Genomic DNA, 21,392 nt, shown 5'->3' with positions numbered 1-21,392 from the left:
ATTGGTTTACTTAGTACTTTTAGAATTCCATTTCTGCGACGTTTTTGTTTTTCTTTGTAGATTTTGGAAACAACAGTGAACTGACAACCACAGGTAAAATATAGATAAGCTTATTTGTCTTAATGGTTTTGTGATGACACTATAATCGAACTTACATTCCATAATAAAATTTGAAAGACCAAATGCAATATATATATTGTGTATTTTCGTTTGATGCCTTTTCAGAGAAGTTGCAAGTAAGAGGATTTTTAAGCCGGATTCTTATGAAAATAATGGAAAAAAGGATACACTCAGAACTTATTTGTCAAATATAAACAATCACTCCAATTTACAGTTGTGGATGTAAATAAATTAAAACGTTGGTGACACTTTACGTCTTCTGAACCATACAACCTTCAATTTCTCTGGATAATATCAAATACAAATATGTTCGCTTGTACATTATAGAGGAAAATAATGAAATAATCAGTTCAGTTGTAATACTCCTTCTGTGGTTTATGAAATAAGGATAGCAGACAAACAGTCGTAAGCGATGCAAATGTTTCTTAATCTGATGTCAACACAAGATCTGATAAGAAAATAATTGTTTTACATGTAGAGTAGGAAACGATTATACAAACTTCACTTTAATAAGTTATTTTCGGTTTTCTCTTGCTTAAACATTATACATTTAACACAAACTACAACTAATAAATAAACTTTATCAATTGAAATTCTTTCGATCATTAGCGATGGGCTGTTTCTATTTCTGATGTCAACACAAGAACACAAATGTTTTAGAATAGGAAACAATTATCCAAACTTCACTTTAATAAGAAAATTATGGTCCTTATCTACTTGAAAATAAACGATATATCAAAAGAACAACGCTTGTACTGCTATTCTATATCTTGGAAGGTCTTCAAAGATGATTTTGAAAGCTACAATAGTATACTTAAAATATTGTATTAAGCGTCTGTCATTTCAATGAACAAAGTTGGTAATTTATCTTTCATAGAAGTGAATTATTATTAACAGAAGTATATGGAAGAAATAACCGAAACAAAACTACAAATTGGCATCAAAACACATTTAATTATATCAATACATTATTTTAGAGGCACCAGAAGCTACAACTAAAGGTGGTACAGGTAGGTGTTTACGTGTTTTCTTGAATTCAATGTACGTCCGTATGCAACGAGTTAGAAGTAGCCTATAATATTTGCTCAAACAGATAATAAGAAATAAAAGAAAACAATTAAAAAAATGTTCATTGTCGATATGTATTTATTTCTTAAAAAAAAGATCCCGTTTCAGCAATATAATTACATAGCTGATATGCCTGTGATTTGGTTTGCTTTTACCATTTGTGTTTTACTAATATTTGACAACCCTTCATGTATCTAGCGAAAAAAACATTTGTGAGTACGTTGAAAAGGAAAGTGTAGGAGGTGCTATTATAATGTCATTTTACAAAGAAAATAAACATTATCAATTAAAAGAATTGTCCATCATTTTACATCAGACGAATTGAGAATGCGTAGAAAAAGAAATAGTTCCTTTTATTTTCTACTTTTTCCATTAGAGTTCCATGGTCTATGTAATAAAAATTAACTAATCCAAGAATTTAAATATCGAAAAATACTGAATTCAACTTGTGGCAAAACAGCTATGAAAATTTACTCTTTCCTTTAAAGGTGAAAAGTGATCCCATGAAATAATTCAACTTAAGTAGATTAAGTAAAATTATTCCTATTGACATTAGACGATTACTTTTTTTCCTCGCATTTTTATTCTTTTTAATATCTGAATATGTTTTTGAGCAGGAACCGGAACCGGATCATCAGCAGGAGGAGGTGAGTAACAATTTGATAGATGTATCATATCTTTGTCAAATGGATATGAGGGTTTGGATGGGGTCATTAATTTCCTTATTCTGTAATTTGTACACCATTTTTCTATATTCTTTATTTTTTGGCTAATTTATCTCTATTCTGTTAACCCCATCCAGACCACCAGATATGAAATAATTATTGTAAGAATGAGAGAACAAGATGAAATGACCAAAAAGAACCATTAACCTTCTATAAGAAAAAGTAAACATCTAAAAGTAATCGTATGGTCTTAAACAACAAGCAATAGACATCAATGTATAATGAACTGTAAAATGAGAACCAAGTGTGAATAAATCAAAAAGAAACAAACAAAATCATTAATTAAAGATGAACAAGAAAGATGACAACAAGAACAATTCGCCGATACAAGAATCTAATGAGTATTATCTATACTACATATGCCTATAAAGAAACAACACAAACGCAAATATCAATTTGCCGACAGCCCGCCGTATTTGATGGACGCCGGATGTAATATCATAATAACAAATACAATATTGTTTCTAACAGCAAATAACAAATATGTCGTAATTCTATGCTTCTATACATTATAATAGAACATTCTCTCTCTTTAAATCTTAAATCTTTCGAAAATATTTCCCTCACGGATAGTCGAGGCAGTCCAGGAAAAACCCTATTGTTTAGTGGAAACCTGTATCCGACGACAATGCGCAAGCCTATCTCAGGAAAAAGGTGGTCGGACCTCACCTACTATAGTGAGAGAAATGACATAAAACAAAAATTCTTGCTATGAAAAAAAAATATACTTAATTAGTATATACCACATATATATGACTTAAGTTTTTAGTCATGCCCGTACGAACGGCGACTAGAAAGTGACAAACAAATCAAACTTGCCTACATACCCGGATCTAAATCAACCCCTCTGATTGGACCATACGCATATTATCCATAACGTCAATACAATATTTTCCCGCTTTACTTCGAACCGCGAGAAAATATTATTATAGGTAATATGTTCACAAGCGTGCACTCAAACTTAGTGATTGGCTTACAACGTCCTAAACAATGGGAATTTAACCAATGACGTGGCACAATTTTCACTTTGGGGTACGAACAATGAAACCCTAAAGATTTTTGAAACGGCGAATTATTGACAATATACACATGGAACAAGACATTTAGAATGTTGAGAAGTTAAATAAGTTCATATGAACTAAAACCTTGACTCTCCTAAAATTTACCTCTGTTCAAATAATACATCGTTTACCTTTGGTTAATATTTTTTTTTAATTTTTCTTTCTTTTAGCAACAACCGCACCACCTGATAAACAAAGTGAGTAACATTTTTTATTATCGTAATTTTGTTGAAAGTTTAAATATAAAAAATGTTGTACTCGAGCTTTTTAATGAAACCTTCGACAAAAAAAGATGTTTAAAAAACATCTTTTACACAGACCCAACGATAAGAAAACCGAAGAAAGAAAATTAAGATAATTTAGATATAGTTTTCGATCATAGAAAAGGGACATTCGTATTTGTGTATTAAGTATAATTTCAGTGCCTTTTATCATTTTTGTTAAAGGTTGTGTTGAATTATCAGAGGGTTCTGAACACGCGTCATATCCCCTTTTCAATTAAGATAGAGGTGTTTTTACCGTAAACTAAATTACCTAATGGAGGTGTTTTTTGCTTTAAAACTTCAAATGTGCATTTGAAACTGATTACTTTTGGAATTGCTTATTCGAAAACATTTTAACTTTTCTCCATTGTAAAGAAGATATGAAACTTTCGAACTCATTTCGTTTTGTCAAATTATATTTTTCAAATAATGATTTTCATTTAAAGGTACCGAACTTCCAACACAAGCACCAGTAAAAACGCAACCTCCAACACAGGCACCAGTAAAAACGCAACCCCCAACACAGGCACCAGTAAAAACACAACCTCCAACACAGGCTCCAGTAAAAACGCAACCCCCAACAAAGGCACCAGTCAAAACACAACCTCCAACTCAACCTCCACCAACAAAAGAAATCCCAACTCAACCTCCTACAAAGGCTCCAGTAAAAACACAACCTCCTACAAATGTTCCAGTAAAAACACAACCTCCTACAAAGGCTCCAGTAAAAACACAACCTCCAACAAAGGCTCCAGTAACAACTCAAGCGCCACCAGCAACTACACAAGGTAGGTACTATTTCTTTAAATTCCATTCAAAATCAAGTATTTTTCGAAAGATTGTTTACAAGGCATATTTATGGTGCGTCGACAGAGAAAGCGTCTCCTGAAGAATAATTAAACATCATAATTAAAGTTAATTCAATCACTGGGAAAGGAACTGTCGATATAAAATTATGTAATTATTCTAAAACTCCATCAGTCAAAATTGACTTTGAACAGTTTTTATTATTCAGTTATTCCCTTTTGTTTATACGTTCTAAACATTTAATAATAATGGTATTCCAAATTTGGTCACAACCGTACCAGACGGGGGTTGTTCTGAGTGCACGTCTTGTGTGCACGCACATAATTTCAAATGCACCAAAGAAAAAGACTATAAATATTATCAATCAGTTCTTTTATTGAAAAAAAACTCATTTCATGGCTCATATAGATCTTCAACTGGTTCGGTTTTTATATATCATTGGTTTCCAAATATTTAGCTTTGAGCGTACCTGATGAAGGTAAACCCAGAAAAGCACTTCGGACGCATGACATTTATAAAGTGAAATTTTAATGCCGACTCAGAGTGTTATCGACATACATGTATCAAATTCTTGTTCCTTCAACGCGTTCGGTTCTAAACATTCATACCGTTTACCAAAATCATATGAACTTGCTGTGATAGAGGATCAGGGCATACTCGTATTTTTTCTGCTTTTTTTCGAATATAGTTTTCATACTTTGTAATATTGTCATAAATGAATAACTGTTGTTGGTGCCATTTTGTGAAATTGTGTTCATGTTTATCAAGTCTGTGTTTGGATTTTGTATACATTATATCCATCTATTCCGTTGTTGTTATGACATTAAAATGACTTTCGATATTTTGCTGCTATATATTTAAACGAAAACACAAAATTGCCATGAACTGAATGAGCATTAAGATATGCATTATTCCAACAAATGAATAGTTCATATGAATAACTGACGGATCAAATTTAACTATCTTGTTTTTGACTTGATCAAAATCTAATTGCAGATCCTATTACTATCATTTTCTTTCTAATCACCCAAGATCGGTGTGGCCTCATGATATACTATTTAATTAATATATATCTTCTCACAAAAAGTAAGGGAAACGGAAAACATAATGATAATCAGAATAGATAAACATAATTCATAGTCTCATCGTCCAAACATATTATAAAGTTTTTTTCTTACACAGGAACAACAGCTGCAGCAACAAATGCAACTGGAAACAATACTGGTAGGTTAATCACATAAAAATAAAACATTACATTTGAAAATGATGATTTTTAAAATTATATGCAATAAAAAGATACAGACAAAAACAAAATGAAAATGAATCAAACATTGGCTTTGGAGATCAATTCAAATAAGCTGATAATACAAGTAACATCAAGTAACCTTTAATCTTCTACACATGAAATTATTGACATATAATCGGGGGTGGGGGTCTGCTTTTTGTAATCTTTCCTGTTACTGAGATAAGAACGGCCGAAATATGTCAAAATACTTTATTTAGCACTTTTTTGTCCTGACTATCGCGCCTTATAAACCATATTTGATACAGGTGGTGCTTTGTAATATTTCAATTAGTGGTGTTTCAGATGATAAGAAATGCATACTTGTAATTGGTCTCAAAAACAGAAACTTACCAGATGCAAATACATTTGTCTACTTTTGTTTTTGCCAAGTTTTTAGAAAAAGATGTTTATTATAGGAAATTCATTGTCATTACAAATTATACCTCAGGACATATATATTTTAGATAATAAATCACTTTCTTAAGTTGTCGTTCGTGTGGTTTAATAGCTAAATACTAGTAGCTAAAACATTTGCCGATAAATATATATCCAAAAATAAAGCAATGTTTAGGTTCTCTTAGATTTTACTTTTGAAAGTAACATTACAAATACTTAATATAGATAGTGGTACAGGATCTCAACCAAATAATAGTAAACCACCAATGAGTGGAACCACAGCCAGTCCAGCTGGCACAACTTCCGGTTCAGGAATGGTTGGATCAACTGCCGGAAGTGGAAGCGTTTCAACAGCAGGTAAAGCTAATAATTTTGTTGAATACGTTAATAGCAATAATAGGAAGAAAGGAAATAAAAAGTACTTGTATCTTGTCAAGATGAGATCGTTTGCAAAATTTGCATAATAATTCATAGTTGGAACGATATTTTTGATAACTATAAAATTATAAATCCTCTACCTTTTTGTTACGTCAACAACAGTCGATACAGTTATTTTCTTTTTCTCCCTATATCACATAATTTGAAACGTAAACATCAAAAAATGAAAATAATGTTAATCATAATTTAATGTTAAAGGAACCGGAGCTGCTACAGGATCAAATAATGGTACTAAAAACGGAACATGTAAGTAAAAGACTAAATTTTAAACAATTATATTATATTTAATTAAAATTATGTGCGCTTTGTTCAATCATGTTTTTGATAGGGGTAATTTAGGTTAAGCCTGTTTCTGTTTGGTGTGTTGTCAATTGTCTTCTGTCATTTTTTGGCCTTTTGTTTTGGCTTTTTGTTTTGGCCATGCTGTTTTCAATTCTTCTACGACTAATAATATATTAAAATGCACCCTAAGTCTCTTTCTATTTTAATACATGTCTTGTGAACTTTAAAAAAAACCCATACTTTATCCTGATTAATATTAATTCATTATACAAAGATGCGTATTTAATCAATATTGGTCCCTTTGATAACCTTTGGTCCCCAGGTTTTGGAGGGGTTCGAGTTGTTCAGTCTTTAGTTTGCTATGTTGTGTTTTTTGGGTACTTTTGCTTGTCTTCTTTTCGGTTTTCGTTTTTGGCCATGGCATTGTCAGTTGATTTTTGACTTATGAGTTTGAATATTCCTTTGGTATCTTTTGCAATTCTCAAAATATTTACAAATCTGTCAATTCAAAATCGAATGTGGCAGTTGTTTTCCATTTGTTTGATGTGTTTGAGCTTTTGATTTTGCCATTTGATAAGGGACTTTTCGCTTTGGGTTTTCCTTGGAGTTCGGTATTTTTGTTATTTTACTTTTTATGATACAATTTGAAGCTTAGTTTATATCAATAATTATTTCCTAAAAGTAAGACAAACACAATTTTGCATTAGAAATTCAAATTAGCCAGATGATGATTTCAAAAAATAATTTCTGATAATGGATATTTTCAACATATGCAAAATGTCCATGTAAAACGATGATTTTCTCATTTTTTCACTACATTGAATTATAATTTAAAAACATTATTTATTACAGCTGCCGGAACAGGCTCCGGGCCAAATTCAGGTCAGTAGTGCCATTTCTTGACTTACATATTCACGTTTATTTCTTTCAATTGCAGCAGTCGGTCAGAATAAATATGTTTAGCAATCAATCCAAAGCGTGTTAACGGATAGAATGAATTAGATTACAAATAATGAAAAATAAAACAAAAACCACATAAATAAATATCATTCGACGATTTCAATACACGAAATCATTCAAATAAGTCATATATGTTCGAATTCATAGGTTCCAGTAAGTGTATCTTTCAATTAACAGAAGATAGAACTAATTAAATGTCGAAATTAGTGAAAGTTAATTCTTAAAGGATAGTTCATATACTTGCATCAAATGTACCAATTAAGTTCAGTTCAGCTACCTTTTGCTTTATGTCTACAACCTTTCCAATGCTTGCTTAATGTCTTTTTGCTTTACCTGCTGCTTTATCCATGCATTTATCATTTGGTGCAAGGAACTACTATGAAAGTGCCACCAACTCCATTAGCTTCATCAACCATGAAAGGACCCACCAAACCTCAAACAACACAAGCACCTGCTCCAACAAACCCTCCGTCATCCAAAGCTCCTGTCACGTCAGCCCCTGTTAAGACCAATCCTTCTCAATCTAACCCTCCAGCTCCAACAAAACGTAAGTATACATGCTTAAAGGTGAAATGTTCCATTGTGTAGTAGAACATGAACAAATTGATAAAAAATACATGAAACACGAAGGAATTTTATGGGAAATAATAAAAACTGTAATTTTGAAAAAAAAAGTTTTTGTACAACCAATAAACTTCCCTGACAATAAGTCAAGTGTACAAACAATAAATAAATTTAATTAAAAAATGAGCTTCTTGTTTTCGTTTTTTTTTTCTGTGATAAATATATCTTTAAGAAAAATGAGTTTTAAAAGCAAAAAGTATGGTATCTTACATCCTTTACTTCGGAAGTAAAATTATAATTTGTATAAAATGCTATGTCATCAATTTTACCCTTTGACTTGCTGCCCTTGATTAAAAGAAATACTAAAAATAACCCAGTAGATGCTGCTTTAATTGTGTATGTATGATTGTTTGTATGCTGGTTAATAATTCGGGGCATGGTGTTTAAAATATCACGTTGAACGTATATAATTGTTCATTTTTTTTTATCTTGTACACGTAATTTGCTTGTCCCTAATATCTAGGAAAAAGCTTTAGACATTTCATTAAAAAAAAGGTTATTTTCAACAAAGTATTGAATTATGGAAATGACCAAATATGACAAAGTTTGTGATGCCATCTAAATAAGTATTTTGTAAAATGTTGAACATATCTACTCTTATTTTAAATGTCTGATTTCGGACATTTTCATGATTAAGGAATTTAAAACACTCAATCTTTACTCAGTGATAACCACATATATTTCATTCACAGCTGTCACAACACCAATGCCAGGTACATTAACGCCACCTACAAACACAGGTAGGGATAATAATGACGTATGCTATTGATTTCAGTGCAAACACACACCATCTGTTTCTGAAATCAATCGTCAATTACGCACGAGACCCGAAGTTCAGCTAAAACCGTACATGGTTTAATTTTTCCTGACGGAATTTGCGACAAAAGTTTAAGTTAGATATATAATACTAAGCTGAAGATAAATTCAAAATATATCATTAAAACAATACATATATCCTAAAGTAGAGCATTTAATTTGACAAAACGCGCATTTCATTTTAGTAGAGTACAGAAACGTGCATGCAAGTGCCTGTATGTTTGACATTAAAAAAAGATAATTTAAAACTAACGAATCCATACAGATAGGGCCCAGAGTTATAGAAATATTCACAGAAACAAAGTGCTATTAAATGTTTAAACAATACCAAACCCGGGTCTGGATATACGTCCCTTTGCATAAATAATTGAAATACCAGACTATCAGCAAACAGGAAATAGCTGCACGGCAGATTTAAAAATATTGTACACGCTACAACTCAACGTTATCAAGCTGCAAATTAAATATAAATCATTTCCTTTCATGGAAGCCAAGAACCTTTGACGAAATTTTCTACAAAATGTTTTCGTACGGACGGAGTCGAGCAGTTAATAGACCTGCTTTTACGACGACTCGGGTAAAAACTAAGCGACACATTCAGAAACATCTAAGAATGAATTACATATAACGTTTACTGCCTTTTTATGCCCCCCCCCCCCCCGACGGTTGGCAAAGGGGGCATTAGGTGTTATCCTTGTCCGTCCGTCCGTACGTATGTCCCAAAATTGGTTTCCGTATTCTAACTTTAGTTTGCCTCAATAAAATGTCATGAAACTTATACACTATGCGTATTATCATAAAACACAGATCATGTTCGAATTTAGGTGTTCTCTAGTTATGTCCCTTTATAACATTATATGCACTCGGGGGCATCATATGTGTCCCATGGACACATTTTCCGTTTGTTTTTTAAATTGATTCTCCAATTGCATTACTATTTCGTATGTTTGCAATGTTTTGTGCTTTAGTATTTATATACACTCGTTTTTGCAGTGACCTACCCGAACATCAACGTTACAGACAAGTACAGCAATACAGATGCTAATAACACAAATACAGGTACTGTTTACCCATTTTCTCGTTGTTACATTTTTTAGCAACTTAGCAAGATAGACAGAATTAAGCTAAAATCGGGTCACGTGTCGCTGAAAGATTACATATTATGTACAGAACCTATGGTTTAATTTTTATTGGAACCCTATTCGGATCCTTTTTTTATATTTATTTTGTCGACTTTGTAGACATTTTATTCTATTTTCATTGTGTTAGATTGTTTGTATTTCAGAATGCAAAGATTTGATAAATTGCCGAGCATATCCTCCTGAAAAGATTTGTGTCAACGATAGCGTTTATAAGCCATGGGCTAGTGTAAGATGCAGGGCATACTGTGGATACTGTATTCGTAAGTAATTGCTTTTCATTTGGAATAATCAGCAGATTATTATTAATCAAGTCTGTTTGAAAATATATCAAGATATCTTTTTGATTTATTTTCCTAATCCTAAGTTGCACCATATAATAATTCAGAATGCACTTTAAGCGAAACAAAAAGTAAACGTTTATTTCAATGACAACGAAATGCTCTCACAGGCGTGAACGAAATCGCCAAAACTGTATTCGATTCCATCAAACATTTGGTTTGTTATTGTGTATATGTTTCGTAAAAGTTGTTATTAAATACACAAACTAATTTAAATATGATTGGTAGAAAAATCACGGAGTGTACACTTATAAGTAAGAGTCATCTTATAGATAATGTCTGTTTAAATTTGTCGAATTTGAACAGCACATACAAATAACTAATCAAATGATAATAATCACGCCACAGAATTGATAAACAAGACTAGCGAAACTTTTACTGACCAACAAGAAGAAGTTGTGTACTACCTTGATGTTTTGTAACAAATTTACTGTTTATAAAGCAAGAGGGTTTCCTCTAAATCTGTCAACTGTTACCAACTAATTTGCATTGAACTTGGAAATGCATTGTTTGCTTTGCCTTTCACATCTGACATTAATCTTCATGTTTAAATCATCATTCTGTATGTATCTCTAACCGATACGATATTCCAGTACTTGAGTTTCATATAGTAATTTCCTTAATAGATGGTTGTTGCTTTATAACATGAATCTATTAAATTAAGGTTTAAATTGGTTAAATGGAAGTCATTGGTTAGACATTTTTACTGACGTAATTATCATTTAGTTGACCGTGTCGGAATATCTCTGTCGGTTTTCATTGGCTTATGATTGCACTTTGGAATCTTCGTTTTTTCAAATCCAACTGCACTTGCATATTATTAATCGGAATAATAATATTTTAATTCCTACTCTTTTTCTTATTTGTCGTAATTTAGAAGTGTCAATATGCATTTTAAGATATATGGTTTCTATTAGCACACTGCATTAGGAATAAAATTTTCAGAGAAGTTTCAATTGAAAATTATTTTTACTTATCCAAAAGAATTCTAAGAGCAAATTAATGCAAATATAAACAATTTCTTTCACTGAAAATGTTGATTGTGAAATTACTATAAAAAAATATTTTTCAAAGTAACGATTGACAGTCAGATGTGTACGAATGGTTCATTGCTCCTTGAGGAATTTTAGATAAAAAGGCAAATTAAGTCAAAGGTTATTACAAAAACAATGTAAGAACCGTGCTTTAACTACGGCGACTCCCACTTTATACATGATGCAGTTTCTAGATAAAACCTTCATCTCAACTATTACGACTAACTTGAAATTATGAACACTATGAAACACAAAGAACTCTTCCATAATTTGAAACACACTCAATAATATACACCACATAAAGATACGTTTGAGCACACAATTATTGACGATCGTCTTTATTTTCACTTTCAAATGGAGAATATTTCTATTCTGAGTGTTTAACACATGCTTGTGGTATACAAGTATTAACAGTTGTTTTGCTTTTCATAGGTGATTGTGTTAACCACATTATCTTCCTTGAGGGGCATAATAATGTCTAATGAAAAGATAAGTCATGTTCAAATAAGCTTTGAATGTTATTATCACTAAAAAAGTTTATAGTGCGAAACGATAAAGGTTGTCTCGATAGGTGTTATTGTTTGTGTTGTTTAATTGCTGTCTTAATGGTACACTATTCGTATATGTACGTACGCAGATTTCTTTGCTTTTGATATCATGTATTTCCTTTGGATTACAACTCATCTTCTGTGCATCTAAACATATTTTGTTTGATATATTCCACCTGTACAAATATATTTTTGCATACATGTTTATTATGTTAGTATATAAATCTTATATGATTATCTCATAGATTAATGGTTTTTAAGTTATAAAGTTAAATATAAGTACGTGTCTTATTTGAAAGTAAATACCTAATAAAAATACATGTCTTCATTTCAAGACACATTAAGACAATCACATTTTATTTTAAATTCTTATAAGACAGGAACCAATCAAATATCGTGATTCTTGGTGAAATGAATTCGTAGAAAAATTTCACATGATTTTTAGTTCCACATGTGTATAGCCCTGTCAATTAATTTGTCGGTTTTTTTAGCCAAACATTTTAACAAAAGACAATATTATTCAGTCATCGATTAAGCACATTCATAAAATGATATGTTTCGATCATTTACTATTTCGAAAGTCTCCGAAATTGTCTCCATTCTTCACCCAGAAGCCATGGTATTTTATCGCTTCCAATATGATCTTACATTCATATTAATGTAAAACTACTATGTGCTTCTTTCCCCACTTTTAAAGCTGGAGGTGACAATATAACCTGCGACCACAACGGACAATTGATCCGACATCCTAAAGACTGTCATAAGTTTTATGAATGTGCTTACTCTATACCAAGGGAATTGACATGCCCTTCTAGTCTAGCGTGGAATGACGTCATAAAAACCTGTGATTACGTAGGAAATGTTCCATTTTGTAAGCAATTGGAATCAAATAACGACTCTTCAGATAAAACGATCCAAGATTTAACAGGTATGAGAAAAGGGCCAAGTACACTACAATAACGTCTCACAATAATAAAAGATACGCGTTTGTTCATGTTGCTCTTTTGTATTTCCAATGTTCTTTTCTAAACATTATACCAATAGTCATAAGTCACATTTGATATAACTTCGGTAGATTTTTTTTTATGCCTCTTACATTGATTTTATGTTTTAAAAATTATCAATGTTGTTACAACAATGATCATGTTACTGAGTTGTGGTCGTTAATTATAACAAAAAAGTGATAGTACCAAGTTTCCAATATCAAGTCCTCAATGTGATTTGCACCTTTTTTCATAAGTTCCTCCGTTTATGCTGTATACTTGGACATTCATTCTTGGTACTCTTTGTGTCTATTTATTTACCTTTAGAAGTTTAAGTGTAAATTTTCCTTAACAAATGTATTTGTTACACCGACTCAAACCATATAAATACACGTAGTTTTCATTTTCGTTGTAACTTTATTTTTATCGTCATGACGTTGTACAAAAATATCGAAAATTTGAGATAAATAATGTCTTTCCAATAAATTCATTATTTCATAAGTATGAAGATACCAAGGACAGTAGGAAGCCATTAGTCAAATTACTAATAACCTTAAATGGTACCTATTGCACTGCACCAGTTGCGTATTTCAATAAACACTGTCTCATCAATAATGGGAAATACAAAAACTAAAATATGAACTCACCAAAGATTCCAGTCTTATAACTAAGTATGTCAGACGCGCGTTTTGTCGAAATAATAAGATTAATAAGTGACGCCGAAATACAAAAAAATTAAAAACCATTTTAAGGATGAAGTTGAAGAGCATTGAGAACCAAAAAATCAGTAAATTTATAAAAAAGAAAATGGCCATATCAATGATAGAATTTTAAATCTGCAAAAATACCGAAAAGAAATAAAATAAAGTTCAACCAGGAGAAGGAATCAAAGCTATACATAAGAGAGAAAGAAAAAAAACGCTCCTTAATTTCAAACAATTTCATTATTATTTTAAATGAAATTTCAAAGATAGCCAGACAACAAAAGGACAGAAACAAAGTTATAAACAACATAAGACAACAATCATGCAACACTTACTCAACATAAACCGAGAATTCAGATGTTCCGGAAGGATTAACAGAACATGCCTCAATAACTACACCCGTTGAATTGCCCATGTTTAATCCGACGGGGGCAAGTCTGTGATAATGCATAATACTGTATTAGTAGATGTTTCTGATCTTACTTTAAAACATAACCAAATCCATAAACCGTTAGTACAAGTAAACGTTTTAGTAACTTTCAGTATATCACCTAAAAATGCATGCACCCTTCAAACATTGTATAGCATACTTTTTCACAATATTGGTAATTTCTTATATACTTTACAGAGAATACCTCTCCAGTTCCATGTGTAGATAAGATTCCCAACTGTAACGAATATGATGCAGATCTTTGTACTAATCCACTCTATAGATTGTTTAGAGAGGATAACTGTCTGAAATTCTGTAATTTATGTAAAGGTGAGTTTAAAGTGATTATTCATTTTTATTCCAAATAACTATCACATGTAAACAAAAAGTGCATTTTGAGTTATACATACATTTATGCCTATGTGATATTCAACATTCGAAGTAATTTATTACTTGACACACACTACTTAAACATTTCTTAATTGGAAAGGCTTTGTTTTTTTAGGATATGGAAAAACCAATAGTCGATGATCTAATATATATGGTTTAAAGTATACTCAACACTGATAAATAAAACGCATTAATTATTTCTATAGATTCGATATGTATCTAATGAAACATTTTGTACCGTAAGTTAATTTTACATCATCTGCGTTGATAGAAATCGGACTAATGCTTATTGTGTCACATGATGTTTAAAACTATATAAATCCAATTGCATAAACTTTTATTTCAAACTGCCAAAAAAAAAAAGCCAAACGTTGCAAGACCATATCTGACGTCACAAAAAAAAATTATTCTACAGTTAACCTTATTCATTTTTTAGGTGGTTCTCCTACTGCACCATCACCAGGTAAAAGAGATTATGAAAAAGAAGATGAAACTATAGAATTTTACTAGGATTATAGCATTACTTACTCATTTTTCATATTAAAATGTATTTATCTCGCTTATGATTTTTTTTATTTTGTCTCACAAATATTCATAATGATGCTAATAATAAAAGTACGATTAAAGAACTATTTTACAAGCTGCTCGATAATTTGTGATTTATGTAAATGAGTTAGACTATATCCTATGTCAACTATTAACACCGAACACGTTTTGCGCGTAAAATTTGCATCTTTGAAATGGTATCACTATGTAGAAAGTTGGAATAAGAGTAATCACACAAACAATAAATTATTCTTAAATAATACCCACATCTTTTATTGATAAAATGTATTCAATTCATCATACACCTGTATTAGACGCATTGAATAACTAGATTCTTATGCAATTTCTCATGTGATACCACTCTTGATTTGATATGGTTTTGTTCAATCGTAGTTAGTATTGTCGTTTTGTTTTAAAAATTGTACAATTTACGAGTATTGTACTGTAATATGAATATCAATGTGGATTTGATTGTCGCAATTGCAGTTTGACATGGGACGCACAGCCAAATTGACGTTGGTAACCTTTTGAAAACAACACTATTATTCCCTAACTGTTAGGATGATGTATCAAATTGAGATTTAATTTAAATGAAATGAAAGGAAAGGTGAACGTTGCCCTCGTGTAATCAACGTAATTGTATTTGGTTTATATTTACAATATTCATATTTTTGTGTGAATGAACGTTAAAGGATATTGTTTTGAATCACTGCGTATTGATCGAAGGTTTTTAACTTTTGTTTTGAATATGTCTGCCAGCTATGTTGTAAAGGAAAGAAATTTGATAAGGTCTTGTAAGTTACATACTGTAACATTGCAGTTTGTCTGTCCAATACACGAATGGCAATACTAGTTGGTATGTGTGTTATCTTGCACTATACATATGCATGTACTAAGGGATTATTTTGTACTTGCTGTATTTCGTGACGTTACTGTTATCAAAAGTGGCTTCACAGTGAACTACTGTTGCTGTATATAATTTGATATGCACGTTTGGTACTTTTCTTGCTTTCATTACTAGGATTCATATCTGATTTCCATACTAGGACCTATTTATTTATTTTCATCGTTCTTTTATTTTCCTCTGGATACACCATTTTGGTTTCCTTTCAGGGAAATCATTTCATTATCGTATATCTTTTGTCTTCGTTATATCACAAGAAAACAGACAGGTACTTTAGAGACGTTCTTCCGGATAAATAATCATAAATACCCCTCAACGTTATTGATATAGAGGTAAAGGTGATACATACGATCGATATAGACCTCTTTTAGATAACACAATTACTAGATTTCATGTTTTAAGGAACTAACATATGCATTTGGGTGGTAATAAACTAAATTAGAATGGACGAAAGAGTTTATTTTTAAAGTTTTCTTGACATAAGAGGCAACCGTAGTTTATCGATGTTTCTCAGGCAAAATTGATCTTAGATGGATTTGGCTATTGTTACGGTCAGAAATCACCTTTAATTATACAATGTTACACGAAATATTATACAAATTGAAATGTAAACTTAACTGTTAAAATATATGTCAGATTATTTGTCTTTTCTTTATCCGGAATTCTTCTATTAACTGTACGGAATCCAATGAAATATATATGTCCAATAGGCTCACAATCTAGTATGATGTTGTTCGTAAATAAAAATGGCAATCCAACAACTCCAGAGAACTTCTGAGAATACAAGTATATTAATGTCCGATAAGTCTAATTTCGGTGTCTGTATATAATTATATAGTTGTCACGGAAACTTCTAGAACACTGTAGAAGAGAAACTCCTAGAAAATTAAAGACGTGAAAAATTCAAAAGCGTTTTGACAATTATCAATCAAGATGAATTTAGACTATTTCCGTAAAAGACGAGTCAATGGTTGAACAACAGTAGCAAAATTAGAACAGAATTTCCTGTAAAATCCAATCATGCCTAAATATCTCATAAATTGCTTTTTATTTGTAGGAGGAGAAAATTTGGTAATTGCATCCACTTTAGCCATAATAGGTTTCACTTGGCCTTGGGCAACTCTATGCCCTAAATAATCCACAATGGCCTGACAAAATTGGTAGCAAGTCATTTCGTACCTTAGACATTTCGTACCTCTGCCGTTTCGTTCCCAAAATTACCATTTCGTACCCAACATTTACCATTTCGTACCCACGATAAAAACCATTTCGTACCTCATGGACTATATACATGAAATGGTAAACATATAATTCTTCCATAAGGTACGAAATGGCGCGCATCAATGAGACAATTTTTACCAAGAAATCAAGAACATATAAATCTTCCATGAGGTAAGAGATTGCTTACATCTAAATCTTCCATGAGGTACGAAATTGCTAACATCTAAGTCTTCCATGAGGTACGGAATTGCTTACATCTAAATCTTTCATAAGGTACGAAATTGCTAACATCTAAATCTTCCATGAGGTACGAAATTGCTTACATCTAAATCTTCCATGAGGTACGAAATTGCTTACATCTAAATATTCCATGAGGTACGAAATTGCTTACATCTAAAACTTCAATGAGGTACGAAATTGCTTACATCTAAAACTTCCATGAGGTACGAAATTGCTTACATCTAAAACTTCCATGAGGTACGAAATTGCTTACATCTAAATCTTCCACGAAGTACGAAATGGCAAACATATAAACTTTCATTAGGTACGAAATGGTATACATATAAATTGTCCTTGAGGTACGAAATGGTATACATACTAATATTCCATGAGGTACAAAATGGTCAAGGTACGAAATGGTTTCCGCCAGGGTATGAAATTTCCTGTAAAATCCAATCATGCCAAAAAATCTCATAAGTTGTTTTTTATTTGTAGGAGAAGGGAATTTGGTAATTGCATCCACTTTAGACATAATAGGTTTCACTTGACCTTGGCCAACTGTATGCCCTAAATAATCAACAGTGGCCTGGCAAAATTCACTTTTACCAAGATTAACAGTCAAATTTGATTGTGACAATCTATCAAAAGTATCATATAAATGTGTTAAATGCTTTTCCCAGCTATCAGTACATACAATAAGATCATCAATATAAGCATAACAACAGTCTAAATCTTTTATAACATTATTGATCATTCTTTGGAATGTAGCTGGAGCACTTTTCATACCAAACGGCATGACAGTATACTGAAATAAACCATTTGGTGTGACAAAAGCTGATATTTCACGAGCTCTCTGTGTCAAGGGTACCTGCCAGTAACCTTTCAATAAATCAAATTTTCTCACAGATTTGTCTTGCCCAATGTTATCAATGCAGTCGTCTATCCCTGAAATCGGATAAGAATCAGATTTTGAAACAGAATTAATTTTTCTGAAATCAGTTACGAAACGAAAGGTTTTATCTGGTTTGGACACAAGGAGACAAGGAGAGTTCCCTTCACTGTTGCTCGCCTCAATAATATCATTGTCAAGCATATATCTAATTTCTTGTCTAATAAAATCAAGTTTTAGTGGATTTAGCCGGTAAGGATGTTACTTAATTGGAGAAGCATCGCCTACATTAACATCATTACAAACAGCATTGGTTTTGTTTGGCACATCTGGAAAAAAAATTAAAAGAAAATACCAAATTTTTCAATTTTTCTCTGCGATAGAAAGTCAGATGTGCAAGTTTTGAGACTAAATTTGACAAAATTTCTTAATTTTTTCAAACTTACTGTCTCTTTCATAGTCTTGGAATCAAAAGGTGGTTCAATTGTATCTGGTTTGTTATGATCGTTCTCCAGTTCTCCAATTTAACCATGGCTAAAAGTAGCAACTGGTTTTAATATATTAATGTGACACACTCTATTTTGTTTGCGCCTACCTTGAGTTTTTACAATATGATTCAAATCATTGATTTTACTCTCTATTGTATAAGGACCACAGTATTTAGCCTGTAAAGGATGTCCAGGTACCATATCACCAGGCTCAAAAACTCTGTCCCTGTCATCTTTATCATATTATATTTTCATCTTATTCTGAACAGCTGTTAAGTTTTTCTGAGCAATTTGACAAGCAGTATGCAATTTTTCTTTCAATCTAGATATATACATAGTCTAGAAGATTTAGTCAGTGTGTTCAGTAAGCAATTTTTCTTTAACCAATTTTTCCCATACAGTATGACCAAACACCAACTCAAAGGGGCTAAAACCAAGTGATTCTTGAACAGACTCTTGGACCGCAAAAAGTAGAAAGTAAACACCATCATCCCAGTCCCTGTCAAATTGAAGACAAAAAGTTCTAATCATGTTCTTCAATGTTTGATGAAAACGTTATAAGGCACTTTGAGATTCTGAATGATAAGCACTTGACCTATACTTAGCAATCCCTAACTGGTAAACGACCTACTGAATTAAACCTGACATGAAATTTTAACCCTGGTCGGACTTTATAGACTTAGTTTACGCAAGGTAGATTATGAATATTCCGGAATTATTATGCCAGTCAAATAGAAAGTTCTAATCATTCCATCAGTATCTATGATTGTTTCAGTGATTTATAAACTGCACAATTATAACATTATTTTGTAAACAACTATGTAAACATCTTATAACACAAAACAGAATAGGCCAAAATAAATAAATATGATAATTACAATATCATAACACTATTTTAAATGTCCTTTTTGGTCATATAGCTCTTAAACTGTTTCGGTTCTTCTACATTTCAAATATTCGGCTTTTAGCGTTCCTGATACAGGAAAATCCAGAAAAAGCGCTTTGGGCGCATGCAATTTATAATTCTTGTATTAATTTTTTTAATTTTTAAATACCTTTTCCAACCAAGATAATAAACCTGAGTGCATTGAAGGAATTGCATTCAGAGCGAGCAAGTGCGTCAATAGGGTACGTATCTCCTGTTGTACATGTCTAGCCCGCCATTCAAATCCTGACTCTGTAAAAAGATGTCACAACAGGGTTTAAGACACAACCTGTTTTTTTTCAGATAGGACGATAATTTCGGTGTCTTTATATGTTTGTCATTAATTCTATTTTTGTTTCAAATTGAAAGAAATATCCAGATATCAAGCAGCCCTTAAATATATAATGTAGACAATCTTTAAATGAGCACGAAAATGTGTTTGAAAAAAATGTAACAATATTGCTGCAAAATCTTCAATAATTGTGATTGAAAATATTTCAGTAGATCTTAATTCACATCCGATTTCCATCAACTTACCAAAATTCGTAAGTTTGAAATTAAGACAAATTATTTAAATTAGCTACACGTATTTGAATTGACCTTACCACAATCATTTTGAAGGCGATATTTAATTATTTTTCTGTTTGAACGATCGGTAGTAAGAATTTTAGCTAGGCGTTCAGTGAACCATCTGGAAGAACCTACACTATATATATATATACCAATCTTTTTAAAAAGATAATTGTGATTGTTTTGGTATAAATATATGTTAATAGCAAAGAAGAGAAGGCTAAAATGTTTTTTTTTCTAAAATAGTCTCTTTCTTTTCAAATGTAAAATGTAAACAAATTCTTAAGTTGATTAGAAAATATAGACCGACGCTATTATTTTCGATAAATTTGGAATTCAAACTTAACAACTTTATATCTGTTATAAAAGGCGAATTCAAATTATAAACCTATGTATAGAAAGAGATAATAGTTTAGCAGTACATTAGTTATTTCTTTCCTTTATTTGTCTATCTTCTAAAATACCTATGACAATAGAGGTGACTTCATCAGCAACCGGAGTTATGAACAAATAACAACTACCTTCTTGGAACCCTGCTTGAGTTGGATGGAAATCAAGTTTTGTGGGTCGATGCCACTGCTGGTTTAGATTTCTCCCCCAGGGTATTACAAGCCCAGTAGTCAGCACTTCTGTGTTGGCATGGATTATCATTGATATGGTCATAATTATAAATTAACTGATTCTAAACTTTAAATTTTTCAAAATACTAAGGATTTTCTACCCCAGGAATAGATACCCTCAACTTTATTTGACAAAATCTTTCGGAATTTCTGGTCGTCAATGCGCTTTAACTTCGTAATTTATTTGGCCATTTTAACGTTTTTAATTGGAGCGTCACTGATATGTCTTTTGTAGACGAAACACGCGTCTGGCGTACAAAATTTTAATCCTGGTATCTATGATGAGTTTATTTATAAAATGAATATACTTATAAATTTTTCCATCAATAGTTCCGTCTAAGCCACTTTTGATGTCCTCGAAGATAAATCTATCAGCAGTAAAATCAACCATTGGTCAAATTATATAACCTCATTTTCAAAAACAATGTTGGTGTCATAAAGTGTAATTTGCTGCATACCAACGGGCGGTCATACGCATTATCATTACACCACACTTTTTCTCGATGCCCTTCGATTCAAACAATGACTTTTCAAAGTGAAGTAACTGTTTTAAGTATCGTCACCGAACTGATAATGCATCAATATTTATACGTTGA

General features: G+C 31.7%; 1 protein-coding gene across 5 annotated transcripts in view; it reads left to right on the top strand.

The window, feature by feature from the left end:
• LOC127734672 (mucin-2-like) overlaps window positions 1-14,973 on the top strand; it is a 28,998-nt gene extending 14,025 nt beyond the window's left edge. For 3 of the 5 annotated variants that reach the window (XM_052244673.1, XM_052244671.1, XM_052244669.1), the window contains 14 exons: window positions 61-93; window positions 1,806-1,835; window positions 3,145-3,171; window positions 3,684-4,025; window positions 5,227-5,268; window positions 5,951-6,082; window positions 6,362-6,409; window positions 7,298-7,327; window positions 7,776-7,952; window positions 8,722-8,769; window positions 9,839-9,904; window positions 10,131-10,247; window positions 14,223-14,354; window positions 14,851-14,973. In XM_052244673.1, coding sequence (XP_052100633.1) covers window positions 61-93; window positions 1,806-1,835; window positions 3,145-3,171; window positions 3,684-4,025; window positions 5,227-5,268; window positions 5,951-6,082; window positions 6,362-6,409; window positions 7,298-7,327; window positions 7,776-7,952; window positions 8,722-8,769; window positions 9,839-9,904; window positions 10,131-10,247; window positions 14,223-14,354; window positions 14,851-14,924 — 1,298 coding nt within the window. In that variant the 3' untranslated portion in view covers window positions 14,925-14,973. The remainder of the gene's footprint in view (window positions 1-60; window positions 94-1,805; window positions 1,836-3,144; window positions 3,172-3,683; window positions 4,026-5,226; window positions 5,269-5,950; window positions 6,083-6,361; window positions 6,410-7,297; window positions 7,328-7,775; window positions 7,953-8,721; window positions 8,770-9,838; window positions 9,905-10,130; window positions 10,248-14,222; window positions 14,355-14,850) is intronic. The other 2 variants (XM_052244672.1, XM_052244670.1) reach the window with 2 other exon arrangements.
• The last annotated feature ends 6,419 nt before the right edge of the window (window positions 14,974-21,392 follow it).

This window comes from Mytilus californianus, unplaced genomic scaffold (genome assembly GCF_021869535.1).
Source record: "Mytilus californianus isolate M0D057914Y unplaced genomic scaffold, xbMytCali1.0.p SCAF_3, whole genome shotgun sequence".
In the NCBI taxonomy this organism is placed as follows: Eukaryota; Metazoa; Mollusca; class Bivalvia; order Mytilida; family Mytilidae; genus Mytilus; species Mytilus californianus.
This window is presented reverse-complemented; position numbering and strand designations above follow the sequence as displayed.